The sequence below is a fragment of the Heterocephalus glaber genome, unplaced genomic scaffold (genome assembly GCF_053883595.1).
Source record: "Heterocephalus glaber isolate CG9 unplaced genomic scaffold, H.glaber_assembly_v1.0 deba00000122, whole genome shotgun sequence".
Taxonomy (NCBI): Eukaryota; Metazoa; Chordata; class Mammalia; order Rodentia; family Bathyergidae; genus Heterocephalus; species Heterocephalus glaber.
In genome coordinates, this window is record NW_028258138.1 from 63,375,873 (window position 1) to 63,392,040 (window position 16,168).

General features: G+C 38.0%; 1 protein-coding gene across 4 annotated transcripts in view; it reads left to right on the plus strand.

Moving 5' to 3' along the window:
* The window catches only part of Sidt1 (SID1 transmembrane family member 1), a 109,409-nt gene continuing 93,241 nt past the window's right edge, over positions 1 to 16,168 (plus strand). For 2 of the 4 annotated variants that reach the window (XM_021263628.2, XM_004835707.3), the window contains exon 1: positions 2 to 1,025. In XM_021263628.2, the coding sequence (XP_021119287.2) occupies positions 804 to 1,025 (222 nt within the window). In that variant the 5' untranslated portion in view covers positions 2 to 803. Of the gene's footprint in view, positions 1,026 to 16,168 lie in introns of all 4 variants that reach the window. The other 2 variants (XM_087215687.1, XM_087215700.1) reach the window with 2 other exon arrangements.

The window sequence follows — 16,168 nt, forward strand, 5'->3', positions numbered from 1 at the left end:
GCACAGCAGGCGAGAGTCTAGGACGGGAAGAAATGCATTCTGCATAAATCTAGTTACTCCGAGTCCTCTTTGGACAACTTCCGGGATCACACTTCAGGCAGAGCCTGAAATTATCCTCTTTCCCGTATCTATTTTTTTTATGACTGTACATATTTACATACATTACACATATGGCCAGGGCAAGAGAAAGATGACGTGAGGCTCTAGCTGGAGAATGGGAGGTAGTAAGGAAAGGAAACAGGTGTCAGGAAGGAGCGGTGTCGAGGAGCAGGGCGGTGCGGGCTAAGCCGTGCGCATCGCACTGGTCCTCTGCAGGTGAAGCGGCTCGGGCCCCTCTGGGGGGACGGACCCTTTTGCTTTCTATTTGCTCGCCTGAAGCCCAGGTACACGTTTATTTGAAACGGTCCGTATTTCCCACTCGATAGCTGGTCGGGTTGATTTTTCTAGACCAGTGGATATTTCTTTTTTAATGTTTCCTATTTCTTTTTTGTTGCTGTCTTTTTTGTTGAGGTTGAGGGAAAAGAGACCAGTCGAAATTCAGTCTGGGTGCGTGGGGGATTCTCGGCAATGAGAAAGAGAAGACTTGGAAGCCAGAGGGCAAAGCAGCCTTCCGTCTCCCCTACTCTCCCCCTGTGAGCGCTCGTGGAGACCCCACTGCAGTATCTGATCGGCTCTTCGCCAGCGCGCTACCCGCACTCTCCGCCGCGGAAGTCGGCGCCCAGGCGCACGCGGCTCGGAAGCTCCGCAGCAGGCGCGCCCCCTCCCCGGGGCGGCTTTGCTCCCGGCGGGGCGCAGCGCCCACCATGCCTGGCTGCGGGCGGCTCGCGCTGCTCTGGGCGCTGGCCTGGCTTCTGCGGGGAGCTGCGCCCAGGCGCCCCGCGGAGCCCCCCACGCAGCCCCCGGCCCCGGGCCGCTACCCCCGCGACCCCGCCAGGGGCGCCGATTTCGATCGCGTGTACAGCGGGGTGGTGAGCCTCAGCACCGAGAGCATCTACTCCTTCAACTACACCAGCCAACCCGGCCAGGTAAGACCCGCTCCCTCCCCGCCCTCGACTCCTGCAACTTGCCAGAGCCCCGGGCGCAGCTTTGGGTCCCCCTGAGAATTGACCTCTGGAGACTGCAGGGACTGGGAGATCCTTGTTCTTTTTTGTCCTGCGAAGCAATCACTGCCCTGCCCACGACCCTGCCACCAGCCTCGAGGACAGCTCAGCTTCACCTCTCTCCTACCCCAGCCTGGTCGTTGGCATTTCTGGGCTTTCCAGAGGCAGAGATCCCAGCTCCTTCCACAGGTCCCGGCTCTCCGCTGGGCCTTTCTCTAGGAAAGTCAAGATTTCTAGGTTTGCCAGAGGGTGGGCTGGGCCCGAATCTCTGTTCCTTAATACCCTGAGGGAAAGGGATCCCATTACATTCAGACAGTGTGAGACCCATCTATTTCATAGCGCACTGAGAAGGAAAGCTACTCAGAATCTAAAATGGAAATCAATCCTTTGAGAATGGATGGAAGCTGCAGAACCTGTATGCATTCAATAGTCACTTCCTGCCTTTCTGTACCATTGTCACATGTATGTGCATCAGAGAAGCTGGAAGACCCAGTCAGACACCGAATCTGCAGCCCTCTGCTAAGGTGTCCAGGTTTTGATGTTAAATAGGGGTGAATAATTGTGTGAAACTTCTAGACCTATTTCTGACAAGAGCTAATGCTGAAAAAAGGATTGGTCCAGTAACTGTGACTTTGACATATATACTCTGATTATATAACATAGCGAAATGCATATGGTTCTCTTTTTTCCCTTCCACTACATTACCCTGGGGAGAGGGGTTCTCCAGTGTACTGACCAACCTCTGGATCCTCTAAATGCGCCAATTCCCTACTCTCTTGGGAAATTCCTGAAACAGATGTTTGGGAAACCATTTTATGCTTTGCTCTTGAATTCTCAAAAACCTTGCTTCAAATCTAGAAAGGGCTTACATTGGCCCAGAGGGCCCAGTGTGGCTGTCAGTCCTCCCAGACTTCTTCCAACTGTGTGTCCTGAATTACCCATCCCCAGCCAGGCACCAAGTCCTTTGATGCTGTCACCATGGTAGCACAGCCGTCATCCTTCCCTGTCCTTCTGTACCCTTTAGGCTGTGTGTCCTCTAGTGAACAGGTTGGCTGTGTACAGATCCACTCCACTGTAGACGGTGGGAAGGGGTGTTTTTAATATCCCAAACTCCACATAGCTGACTTCTTCCTATCCAGTGTAGGGTTCCCACAGACTGGGCACATGAGATGTGCTCCTAGCCCTGATTCCCTGGAAAGGGATACATGCCTGCAAACATCATGATCTCTGGGCTGTGGTTTCAGCTTCACCCTAAATTGTTGACAAGGAAACTCAGATTACATATGCAAAGTAAATCCTGGCATTAGGCTTTGATATTTCTTGCAGTTCTACTTAGGGATAGACTGGCTGCTTTTTAAATGATGCTTTTTGCCTTTTCTTCCTTAGTATTCTGTGAGTTGCTGACTGTAGCACAAATGTCTATTGACAATTGAGGCCACCTGTTTGACTTTCCTAGTAAACCTTAACTAATGGGGGGCAAATCATGCTCACCTCTGTACCCTGGGACCTAGTGCTATGCGTGGCACAGAAGAGGTTTATAAATGTTTTATGCAAAAATAAATAGATAAGTGAATAAGGGGTTAAACAATTTTTAAACTAGAGTTAAATAAAATTAAATGTATATTGTGTTAAATTTAATAGGTTGGAAGGTGTGAAGTTCGTCACTTCAAATAAAAACAAGACTGAATTTTGGTTTTCATAAAACAAATTTTTAAAATTATTATTATACCCTTTCTATTTTACCTCCCTCTGTGCTAAATGGCTTTATTTTGCGAAATAATGATGAGTAGTTTTCAAAATACCTCTGCACAACAAAAAGTTGTCCTTAGATTTTTCACTAAAATGTTACCAAGAAAACCTAATGAGAAATGCAAAGTTGAAAGCCTTAGGACCAGTATAACAAGTACTTCAATAATTTTAACATCAGTATGCACTAAGAAAAACCTTACAACTTCCTGAGACAGACTTAAATTCAAATAAGAGAGTGAAACCTTCAACCCAGGCTACTCTCTTCTCTCCAGCCCTATTTCTGTTGATTTCTCAAGAGAGGACATTTTCCTGATCTGTCTGTCCAAACCCTTACTGTTAGTTACTCTTAGTTACTTAACTAATGGCCTCCTCTCCTCTTGCTCTATTTTGTCCCATGTTAGGTATCAGCTGCCCTTCTTTTCATTGCATGAATATATGGGATGTAGCAGAATTTTACTGAAGGTTTGAATAACACAAGAGAATTAAAGTACAGCACAGGATAAGTAATACATTAAATGAGAAATCTAGCCAACACTGTCCTCACAATTTAGCTATGATCCTCTATTGGGGGCATTTCAAGGTAGTAACCTTTCTCTCTGGCTCTTTTCATCTTTTTGGCCATCCCTGCACTCTCTGACCTCCACCCTCTAAATTTTGGTTACTCTCTTTTGTTGAACAATTTTTGCCTCCATTGCCAACTCCAGACTCATGAAGGTGCTCTACTAAATAAAGATCTATGGTCTCCAGAGCAGAAGCTCAGATACGACTGCTTTGCCTGTAACCTTTCAGCAGGCAAAGCTCCCTCCATGGGAGGTCAGTGCTCACCACCGTCTTCAGTCAACAAAGATTTTGGTTTTAAAAAAATCTTTTTTTTAGCTTTAATTTTTTTCTCCTTTCTCTTCAATCTGCTGTTGTCTGCCATTATTTTTCCTTTGCCTTGAAGAGCAGTCTATTCTAAGTATAGGCTTTGCTGAAGAGAAGAAGGAGTTATGGAAGCCCTTGTTCCTAATCTTTCCCATCAACTACTGCATCTCCTATAACAAATGCTATCACAGAAAATGATTTCACCAAGCATCTATCATACTAAGTTAGATTAATTCAGCACCAAGAAAAGTCTCATGTGCCTTGCAGGCATAGAGAAATGTAAATATGAAGTTGTCATTTAAAAAATGGAATGACTAGTTGAAAAAAGAATAAAAATAATAATTAAAGGTGCAGGTTAGGCAAGATCAGGTTCATTTTCTTTCTCTGGAGAGGAAGTTTCTAGAAACTCTTTTTAAGAGGAATAGGGTTACACTGCAAACAGGATGTTCTATAACCACAAGGCTCAGCCAAATTAGAAGGAAATCTCCTGGTTAGGAAAGTCACCAGGAATGTTTGACTCAACAAGGGAACACAGATAGATTATTGGGAAATGAAAATGTCCTTGCAGAGAGAGACAGAGACAACAATCAGATGTTTCTGCCTGAGCCAGAAGGTGTTGAGAACCCCTTAAATAAAGATCTAGCTACTCTGCAACAGGCTGTCTTCTCTGAGGCTTTCAGTAACAGCATTCAATGTTTGTAATAGAATTTGAAACATTTCCCTGGAAATATCTTTTACTTTCTTAAACTGAGGCATTTATCTTTCAATGACATATATTATACTTGTTTATACCCAAGGAAGATTCAATGGGTATATTAATATCAACCAGTAGTTATATATCTACAGTGAGTTATACTAGTCTCTTAAATCCAGACTTGAAAAGCCTTCCCAGCCCCCATGAATGATGAAATACATATGGGGACACTCTTGTGGTAACTTCTAGCTATACACAGACAGCTCTCCGTGTCTGTTAGTCCCATATCCATGGATTCAACCAATTTAAAATTGAAGACATTCAAGGAAAAAAATCTGTGTCTGTAATAAACATGTACAGACTTTTCCTTGACATTGTTCCCTAAACAATACAGTATGGTAACTATTTAAATGACATTTTATGGCATTCGGTATTATGCATAATCTAGAAATGATTTTGGTAATATAAGGAGGATCTGCATAGATTATAGGCAAATACTATGCCATTTTATAAGGGACTTCAGTGTTCACAGAATCTGAGTAAGGGTTCTAAAGCAAATCACTCACAGGCTGTGAGGAACAACTGTACTGTACATTACACGGAAGAGTTAAAGACTTGGATGTGTTAGTCTCAATTCTTCTACCTGGTGCAGGGAAATCTTGCTCTTCATGTGCTGTATCCAAGAAGCCACCTTTGATGTCATTCCACATCCTCTTACTGAAAAGGACTACTTACTGCTCCTTGGAGAAAAGAGTCACCTCATTAGCACATTGTCTGGATGATTGGTCCTGCAATAAGCAAATACCATTGTCAGATCCAGTGTCTAGGGAGGGCCTGCTTCCTAACTTAAAACAGTCATTTTCCTGCTGTGCCCACAAAGGACAAAGAGTGTAAAGAGAAACAAGATCTCCCAGGTCTCCTCTTATAAGAGCTTTTGACCAGCTTCTGTTCCTTTAGAGGAGCTCCAGTCTTCACCTTCACCTTGGGTGTCATCTCCTGGCTTCTGGTGCACACTCTTCAGCCTCTAGCACATTTCAGATAGAATATGGGACTTCTGGGAAGATAGTGGAGGGGTGAACAGCAGAGGAACAGCCTCTCCAAGATTTGCTATCAAGACACTCGAATATAGCAACATGAGGAAGAGAAGAAGGAGGGAAGTGAGTCCCCATGATCCAGCAAGGATCTGAAGTGAGAAAGCAGTTTACAAGCATCAATTTACAAGCATCAACCCAGGAATTAAACTAAAAAAAGAGAGAGAAGACACAGAAGCAAGTTGAAACCTCAGACTTCCAGCTCGCCAAAGGCAAACTCAGGGGACACTGAGATGGAACAGCTGGAAAGCTGAACTCTGTGAAGTAGTAACAGCAGAAGTAACAAAGCAGATGAATGAGGCTGTAGAAAAAATTAAATCAGAAATCGTTTCTCAGATAACTACAGAGATGATGATCATAATGAAAGACATGCTTAGAGAATCTAGAGCAAATACAGATTTAAAAAAAAAATAGAGGAGCCTAGGAAAATGATGGAAACCATGTATGTTCAATATAGGAAAGAAATGGAATCCATGAAACAGATTCAAACAGATATCCAGAGATTAAAAATTCCATTGAAAGTATATGAAGCAGAATTAGCCAATGTGAGGACAGAATATCAGATATAGAAGACAGAATTCTGCTTAGCAATCAAGAAAACAAATATTTCTTAAAAATAGTAAGGGACCACGAAAAAATCAATCCAACAGCTGCTAGATGATGCAAAGAGTAATAAGATAAGATTGATTGGAGTTGATGAAAAAGCAGGAGATAGCTCAAATGACATAAAAAAGCTGTTCACAGAATGGCAGAAAACTTCCCAAACAGGGAAAAAGAATTTGATAGACAGATTAGTGAGGCATATAGAACTCCAGTTAGTCATTATAAGACCTAAAAGAAAACAACCTCCAGCCCAGATTGATGTACGCCACAAAACTATCTTTCAAAATTGATGGAGATATAAGATACTTCCATGACAAAGAACATTTGACAAAATTCATAACCACAAAACCAGGACTCCAAAACGTTCTGAAGGACATTCTAGAAAAAGATAATGAGGACTACAACTCATAAGTCCCAACAGAATGAATCCTCTGGGCAAGGCAAGTAATTAAACAGAGGGAGGAAAAAAAAGGGAACAAATTAGGAAAATAATATGACAAGGATAAGTCAGTACGTATCAGTTATAACTGTCAATGTAAATGGTCTCAATTCACCAATCAAAAGAAACAGACTGGTAGAATGGATCAAGAGACAAGATCCAATAATATGCTGCATACAAGAAACACATTCAATTAATAAAGAAATTTATAGACTGAAGGTCAAAGGATTGAAACCAGTACTTCATACAAACCCGGAAAAAAGCAGGGGTTGCTGTTCTATTTGTAGACAAATTGGGTTTCAAGTCAAGAGTGTCCAGAAGAGACAAAGAAGGTCACTACATACTTGTTAAGGGAACAATCTAAGGCAAAGACATAATAATCATAAATATATATGCACCAAATACCGGTGCACAAACTATATAAAACAAATATTAATGGACATGAAAATCAAATAAGCACTAATACAATTGTAATGGAGAAGCTCAATATCCCACTGTCACAAATAGACAGATTAACTAGACAAAAAAATCAACAAGGAAATATCAGGACTGAATCAAACTTTTGAACAACTGGAATTAGTAGATGTTTACAGAGTGTTTAACCCAACAATGTCAGAATACACATTCTTCTCAGCTGCACCCAGGAAATTCTCCTAACTAGACCACATACTAGCTCATACAACATGCTTAAGTAAATGCAAAGGAATTGAAATTATCCCATGCATATTATCAGGCTACAGTGCAATGAAGTTAGAAATTAGTGGCAAAAGAAACCACAAAAACTTTACAAATAACCAATGAGTCACAGGTGAAATTAAATAAGAAATTAGACAGTTTCTACAATTAAATGATAATGCCAATACAATGTACTGGAACTTATGAAAGCAGTCTTGTGAGGGAAATATGTAGCAGTGAATTCACATATCAGAAAAACAAAGTAAGCTCAAATAAACAACCTAATGTTGAACCTCAACCTTCTAGGAAAAGAAGAGCAAGTCAAGCCCAAAGCTTGTAGGAGGGAGGAAATTATAAAGATTAGACAGAAATTAATGCAACTGAGACTAAGAAAACAATACAAAGAATCAATAAGTCAAAGCATTGGTTCTCTGAAGGTTAAATAAAATTGACAAATGCTTAGAGAACCTTATCAAAAAAGCAAAGACTCAAATCCATGCAATTAGTAATGAAAAGAATGAAATCACAACAAATTCTGCCAAAACAGAGGTACTTTGAGAACCTGTATTCTAATAAGATGGAAAACACAGAAGAAACGAACAGATTCCTGATTTATATGAAATACCAAAGCTGAATCAAAAAGATATAAGAATTCTAAATAAACCAATATCACTCAATGAAATTGAAAATGTAATTTAAAATCTACCAACAAAGAAAAGCCCAAGTCCTGATGGACTCACTACTGAATTCTACAAGAAATTTAGAAAAGACATAATGTTACTACTACTCAAACTCTTTGGTGAAATTTAAAGGGAAGCAATACTCCCAAAATCATTTCTGGAAGCAGGCATTAGCCTGTACCAAAACTGGAGAAGGATCCAACCAAAAGAGAGAACTACAGGCCAATCTCGCTAATGAACATAGACACAAAAATCCTCAATAAGATACTGGCAAACAGAATGCCACAAATCATAAAGAAGACTATATACGATGACCAAGTAGGATTCATCCTAGGGATGCAGGGATGGTTCAACATATGCAAATCAATAAATATAATACACCATATTAATGGAGTCTAGGACAAAAAACATATGATCATCTCAATAGATGCAGAAAAAGCGTTTGACAAAATCCAACACCCATTCATGATAATAACCCTAGAGAAAATTGGAATAAACGGTCTTTATCTCTGAAAAAAGCCATCTATGACAAACCAACAGCCAACATCATACTAAATGAACAAAAACTGAAAGCTTTCACTCTAAAATTAGAAACAAGAGAAGGATGTCAACTATCACCAGTCTTATTCAATGTAGTTCTGGAAACATTAGCCAGAGCAATTATCAAGGGAAAGAAATACAGATAGGAAAGGAAGAAGTTAAATTATCATTATTTGTGGATGACATGATACTCTACATAGAAGACCCCAAAAACTCCACCAAAAGACTTCTAGATTTAATAACCAAATTCAATAGCATAGCAGGATACAAAGTCAACACTCAAAAATCAACAGCATTCCTGTACACAAATAACAAACTCACTAGAGAGAATTGCATCCAATAGCATTAAGAATAGCATCCCAAAAATGAAATACCTAGGAATCAATCTAACAAATGAAGTAAAAGACCTTTACATTGAAAACTACAGTACTTTGAAAAAGAAGATCAAGGAATATATCAGAAAATGGAAAGATAGCCCTTGTTCTTGGGTAGAAAGAACCAAAATAGTGAAAATGGCCATACTTCCAAAATGATAATACAGTTTTAATGCAGTCCCAATCAAAATTCCAACAGTATATCTCACAGAATTAGTGAAAACAATCCTAAAATTCATTTGGAACCAGAAAAGACCTAGAATAGCAAAAGCAATCTGAGCAACAAAGGCAAGGCAGGGGGCATCACAACTGACTTCAAACTATACTACAAAGCTACTGTGATGAATATAGTGTGATACTGAAAAACAAACAAACAACCAGACCTGAGGATCAGTGAAACAGATGAGAAGATGCAGAAACAACAACTCCAAACACACTCAGCCACCTCATCTTTGACAAAGGAGCCAAACACCTTCACTGGAAGAAAGATAACCTCTTTAATAAGTGGTGCCAGAAAAACTGGCTTTCCACAAACTGAAGATTAAAACTAGACCCATGTCTTTCACCATGCACTAAACTAAAATCGAAATGGATCAGAGATCTAAATATTTTTTTAAAAAACACTAAATCTCATGGAAGATAGAATAGGTAGAACTCTCAAAGACATTGGTGTAGGTAAAGACTACACAGGATTGCACAGGAAATATCACAAAGAATCAACAACTGGGTTATAATCTTTTTAAAAAGCTTTTGTACAGCAAAAGAAACCACCAATAGTGAAGAGACAACCCACAGTGTGGGAAAAAATTTTTTCCAGCTGTTTCTCAGACAAAAGACTAATATCTAGAATATATAAATAATTAAAAAAAAATCAGACCCCCACCCTAAATTTAAAGACCCAGTCCAAAAATGGGCATCTGAGATGAACAGACACTTCTCAGATGAGGATATAGAAATAGTAAGTAAATATATGAAGAAAAAGTTCAACATCACTGGTCATTCGTGAGATGCAAATTAAAACAAGCTGAGATTCCATCTCACTCCAGAAGGAATGAATATTATCAAGAAATCAACCAATAAGAGATGCTGGCAGGGCTGTGGGGAAAATGGAACTTTTCTCCTCTATTGGTGGGAATGTAGACTGGTGCAATCACTGTGGAAATCAAAAAACTAAAACTAGAGGTTCCATTTGACTCAGGTATTCCCCTTCTTGGTATCCTCCCAAAAACATTAAAAGCATCATACTGCAGCAACATATGCATACTCATGTTTATAGCGGCATAGTTTATAATAGCTAAATCTTGGAACCAGCCCAAATGCCCATCAACGAACAAGTGAATAATGATGTGGTTTTTTTATACAGTGGTGTACTACTCTGCCATAAGAAGGATAAGCTTGAGACATTTCTAGGTAAATAGATGCACCTTGAGACCACGCTCTTAAGTGAAATAAATCAGACGCACATGTTTAAATATTGCATTGTTTTTCTGGTGTGAGAAACCAAAAGTGTAAATAAGGACTAAAATGTATAATAGATACTGGAAAACGGGAAGAAAATGTTCAAATGGGAAGGGGAACAAAGGAGGGGGGAGGGAGGAAAGAAGGAAGGGACAAGGAAAAAAGAATAGAAGCAGAAAAATGGAAACAAAGCTTTTGTAAATAAGGAGGGGAAGAGGGGTTGAAGGGAGGAGCGGAGAATGGGAAAAAAGAAGAAGCAAGATAAATCATATAGCGGTACAAATTCCCTATGATGAATGTTATCATTATGTATATCTAAAATGTACCAATATAAAAAGGACAGACTAAAAAAATTAAAAGCATGTGACCTAATTACCTCCCAAAGACCCCATTTCCCAATACCATCTTTAGGGATTAAGTTTCAACATGTCAATTGAGGGGAAAAGGGACTTTCAGTCCATAGCAATCACAGCCTACATTTTTCTCTATAGCTCTGAAAATAGCAGTGGTGTTTAGGGGCTAACACTACTCCAGTTTTACATCTGATATTATGGAAAACCTCTTTCTACCTATCCTGCCAAATAATTATGTACTAAGTTGTATATTGGATTCTGTAAATTGGTGCTGTGTAATATAGTAGCCACTGTCCACATGGAGCTATCAAGCACTTGAAGTGTAACTAGTTTGAATTGACATATACTGTTATATGTAGACTACACACCAGATTTTAAAGTCCATATAAAAAAATTAACAAAACGTGTCATTAATCGCAAGCACTCTGGGAGTCAGGATGACGAAAGTTCAAGCCCAGCCTGGGCAACTTAGCAACTTAGCAAGACCATGTCTCAAAAGAGAAAATGAAAAAGGGCTAGGATGTAGCTCAGTACGAAGGCCCTGGGTTCAATTTCTAATGCTATAAAAACTTTTTTCAAGGAGTGTCATGAATATTTTTATTGTGTGTTTAAATAATATTTACAGCTATACTAGATTAAATAAACTATTTTTATAAAATTAAGTTTACCTATTTATTTTTACTTTTTTAATGTAGCTTCCAAAAAATTTGAAACACATATATGGCTCACATTTTACTTTGTTCCATGTATTACAAGACTTTAGAGAAGCTGTATATCCTACAAATAGCTTTCGTGGAGGAAATAGGCCTTTAAAAGGTCATAAAAATTAAGCAGAAAGACAGGAGAAGCATATTTCAGACATAGAAAAATATATCTGGTTTCATTGGTAAGAATATGTCAGTATTATGAACTGGAAAACTTTTGTAATGCAAAACTTATCTTTGTCAGCTATTGGGTTGCCAAATCTGGAATAAATGTTTCATACTTTACCTTTATTTACCAAATCTCATTATAATAAATTGGTCTTCTAGCATCCTATAATAATGATCAATGAGATTTTATTCTGCTTAACTAGTAGCAATGGATTTAAACACATTTGATGTATTTCAACCCAGCATTGTTTTTAAACTGTATTTAATGTCAAATGGTTTATCTTTGGCCAGGGAAAACCAATTCAAGTTGTTCTTGAATTCTTTTCATAAAACCCAAGTGTCCTCTGACAGATTCCTCATCTTTTTGCTTGAAAGGTTATTTTTGTTCCCAACCTGCAATCAGCCATTTCTCTAGGAAGGTAAGGTTACTTAGAATGAGAAATAGTTTTTAAGAGACCACAGTTTGGAAAGTAGTGGCCTTTAGTTTTCAGTAGACAGAGCTAAGAAATATATTTTTAAAAATTAATTTCATTGGTACATTTTAGGTATACAATATAATGACATTCATCATTGGAAATTTGCACCTTTACATAATCCATCTTGGTTCTGATTTTTCCCCCTTCCCCAGCCCTCCCTTCAACCCCTCCACTCCTCCCTGTCTACAAGGACTTTGTTTCCATTTTTTCTTTTTCTCATATTAATTCCATTCCCTTCTTTCCTTTCCCCTACCCCTCCCACTTCCCTTTCCCCTTTGCCCCTTTTCTTCCCATTTCACATTATCTATTATACCTTTTAGTCCTTATTTACACTTTGTTTCTCACACTAGAGAAACTATTCGGTATTTACACGTGTGTCCTATCTATTGGTAATCATTTAAAAATTTATGGCTTGTAAAATGAAATGTTTCTCAAACACAGTTTATGTTTTTGTTCTGATGTTTTCCTTTTTACTAAAATATTTGAATAATACCTTTAGTCTTCCCTATTTTCATCAATTGTTTATTAGTTTTCAATGATGAGCAACATTGACACTATCTGATATCTTCATCTCCCTCTTTTTCTTCAACCTGAAAATCTAAATACCTAGATAATACCTTAAAAGTAAATGTATTTATTCTATATTCATACATTATCTTTATTCTCCATTCATTTTTAGTTGTATCAGCATTGTCAGAGCACATAGCCACTATAAGCTACATTGTCCTCTTGCAACCAATATTTTAATCCTAGTTCTGCAGGAGTTTTTCTAGGAAAGGAATTTTTATAGTTTTGAGAATTCATGTGACACACTCTGTTCCAGAATTTTCTATACTTCCTGAAAGACTCTCACATCCGCAAATTGTAGCCTATGAAATTCACTTTAGTTGGAGTTGCTGTTCTCAGATTGGTCCTCCAGACTTTTCAGTGAATGCTTTTTTAGAGAATTTTAGGGTTTTCTGCTTCTCAGAGCCATCAGAGTTTTATGTCTTTCCTCTGCTTCCACCTACACAGTTGTTAGTACTATAGAGGCCTTAGAGCTGTTGAGAATTTGTTCTCACTGCTCATGTTTTTGTGTTTGTGGAGATACCTTATTATTTAGGACTTTTTTTTTTGGTAAATGTTTTCCATGGAATTTGGGTTCTGCTGTCCCAGTTGCTCTGTTTTCACATGAGATAATCAGAGAGATTCATTATCTATACTGCTGTTGACACCATCTTCCCCAAATCTTCCACCATTGCTTTTTTTTTTTTCCTGTAACTTTGGATTTTGAAATAGCTTCAAACACACAGGAAAGTTAGAAAAATAGTATAAAGAATTCCAATGTGCTTTTCTTTCATTTTTCCCAAGTTTAACATTTTTCCAAATTTGCTTTATCATTCTCTCTCCCTATGAAATTGTTTTTTCCTGCAATGCTTGACAGTAAGTCATAGACAATTCTTTGTCCTTGAATGCCTCAAAGAATATTCCCCATCAAGAACATTTTCTTACAGTGACATTAAACAATTATCAGAATCAGAAAATGCTACTATTTAATCTATAGACCATATTCAAATTTCACCAAGTTCCTATAAATGTCTTTTTTTAAAAAGAGGGGTGTTTTCCCCTTCTGGTCCAGGATTCACTCCAAGAGTATATACTGCATTTGATTGTCATGACTTTTTGGTCTTCTTCATTTAGAACATTTCCTTGTGCTTTCTTTTTTTTTTTTTCTGGACTTCAACATGGTGTTTCTTCATAATTAGATTCAGGGCCGGGGATGTAGTTCAGTGGTGCCATGCCTGCCTCACAAGCACAAAGTCCTGAGTTCAATCCCTGGTACCAAAAATAAAGGCTTTTTATAATTAGATTCAGAGCATCCATTTTTCTCAGAAACACCACAGGATCAAGATCAGTGTTGTATCCTTAAGTCACCATATCAGAGTCAAATGATATATTTAATTTTCCTACTACCAGTGTGATTGAAGTAGTAGGGGTGGCTTTTCCCATGTTTCTCCACCATTAAATTACTATTTTCCTTTGATAAATAAAAACTAATGTGTGCATCCATTGATAATTCTTCCTTGAATCAGATTCTACTATAATGATTTCCTAGTAATGATTACCTAATACACTCTTCCTCCTATATTTCTCTTATCTACTGTAAGTTTTTTCTCATTTATTTATTTTAATTATGTCATAGATTCTTATTTGATCCAATTAGCCATTGTTTTATTCAAATTTTTAAAATCTTGCTATGAATAACTTAGTATTCTAAGTATGATAGGATTTTTCCTCTTAAAATCAGTCAAACTTCATGTATACAGTGGATATATTAAGAATCTCTTTCTCGCATCCTAACCCAGGAAGATTTCTTCTCTTCCCTTCCCATCACTAGCAAAATAGTATTTTAATGGCTGTTAAGCAGTCACACACAGCTATTGAAAATACAGTGTTATCAGTTATCATCCAAATCATCTTTGAGCCCCATCAACCAGACCATCTGTTAGGGCCCAAGTATATCTGCCCCTGGACCAAGTATAACAATCTTCAGTTTTGAATTTGCAATTAAAGGGACAAGCTCTTTTTTTTTCCCCATGCAAAACAAAAAGCCAGGAGGCCGGGGATTTAGCTCAGTGTTTCCACCACCTGCTCCGCAAGTGCAAGGACCTGAGTTCGATCCCCAGTACCCCCCCTCAAAAAAAGGAAAAGAAAAACTAAAAGCCAGAGTAGTGAAACAAATTGTATCAGTGATAGCTGAGGCAAAGATTTCTGAATGTCTGATTTTGGGTCCACAATTATATCCATTCAAAGCATGAACTATGGAATTCCCAGAATATTTTTTATAATATAGATTTTTGTCAGTGATTTCTAAAATATGATAAAATTTATATCTGGGTGGGAGATTTAACACTCTTTCGGTACTTTATACATATTTCACAATGAAGATATTTTACTTTTACCTAGGCAAGAGCAATAAATAACTGAGCAGCAGAGCAGTCCTGGGGAATAACATGGGGTAGATACTAGAAGATAGGAGTTTTTAATCCCTTTTACTACCTGTGGACCTTCAGCAAATCTTGTTCCCTGAGCTCCATTTTTCCCATTGATGAGAGGATTACATTTTTATCTTTATTCAAGCATTAAGATTCAGTCTTCTGATATTTTTCTACCATGTATCAGATTAAAATTTTTTCTTTACTATAGACAGGATGAACTTCTTGCCAAAAAGAACATTTCTAACTATTTCTTATAAAATCAAGCAGATGAAAACGTTATTGTTTTTCTGAAACTTTTTTATTTTCATTTGGAAAGCTTCCATAGGGTTCTTTGCTGCTTAGAAGTGGTGTGGGGTTCTTATATTTTGTTTTTCATTTCTCTTGGGTACATGTACACATGTGCTGAACTTGTATTCCAATTCTCCCTTTTTTCTGCTCTTATTCCTGCTGACTGCCATGTCAATAAGCTTGCTAACATGTTGGGTTTGCTTATTTGGTTGTTCTTTGTTTTATTTTTACTGCTGTAATGGTCCCTCTGGGAAGGTATTTTAAACATCTGATATAAAATGTGAAGGTTTTCAGCTTTTCATCTTTCCCAGTTTGGTATCAATTATTTACTTAAAATATCTTCAATGGACTTCCTATCCTCTGGACTTTAATCTAAAAGACCAAGATATTTGTAGTACCTTACCTCTTTGCTGTTGGAAGATGTCAGCATTTCTGTCTTCTTTTCAGACAAAAGTAACCACACAGAATTGATGTTATTGCATGTTGCCATGCAGCGCCTCCAAGTATGTTAGCCAGCTCTTCCTACATTGTTTAACATGAGCTCCCAAGAAGTTCCATGTCAACAAACCAAGATGGTGCATTCATGATTCAAAGGCACATCTCATGAGCTGTTTGGATTGGGGCCTCTCCATCCTTTCTGATTACTTACAATGGAAAATATTGAGTACAGTATGGAGCTGCCAGATGATATAATCATAGTCTTTTACTACGTGAGGGAGGGAGGAAGGGAGGAGGAATCATACACATTTGTAATCATGGCCTTTTCCTCTTTTCTCTTCTTCAATCTTTTGAAAACAGAAATTCTGAGGTTTTCTTTGTACTTTAATTGACTATAATGACTAAAAAAAGCACGAGGGCCCTATATTTTCCTTAAAATCCTAAGTCAACATTTAAGTTTCCTTAAAAACTTAAGAACAACATTGTATTCTATTAA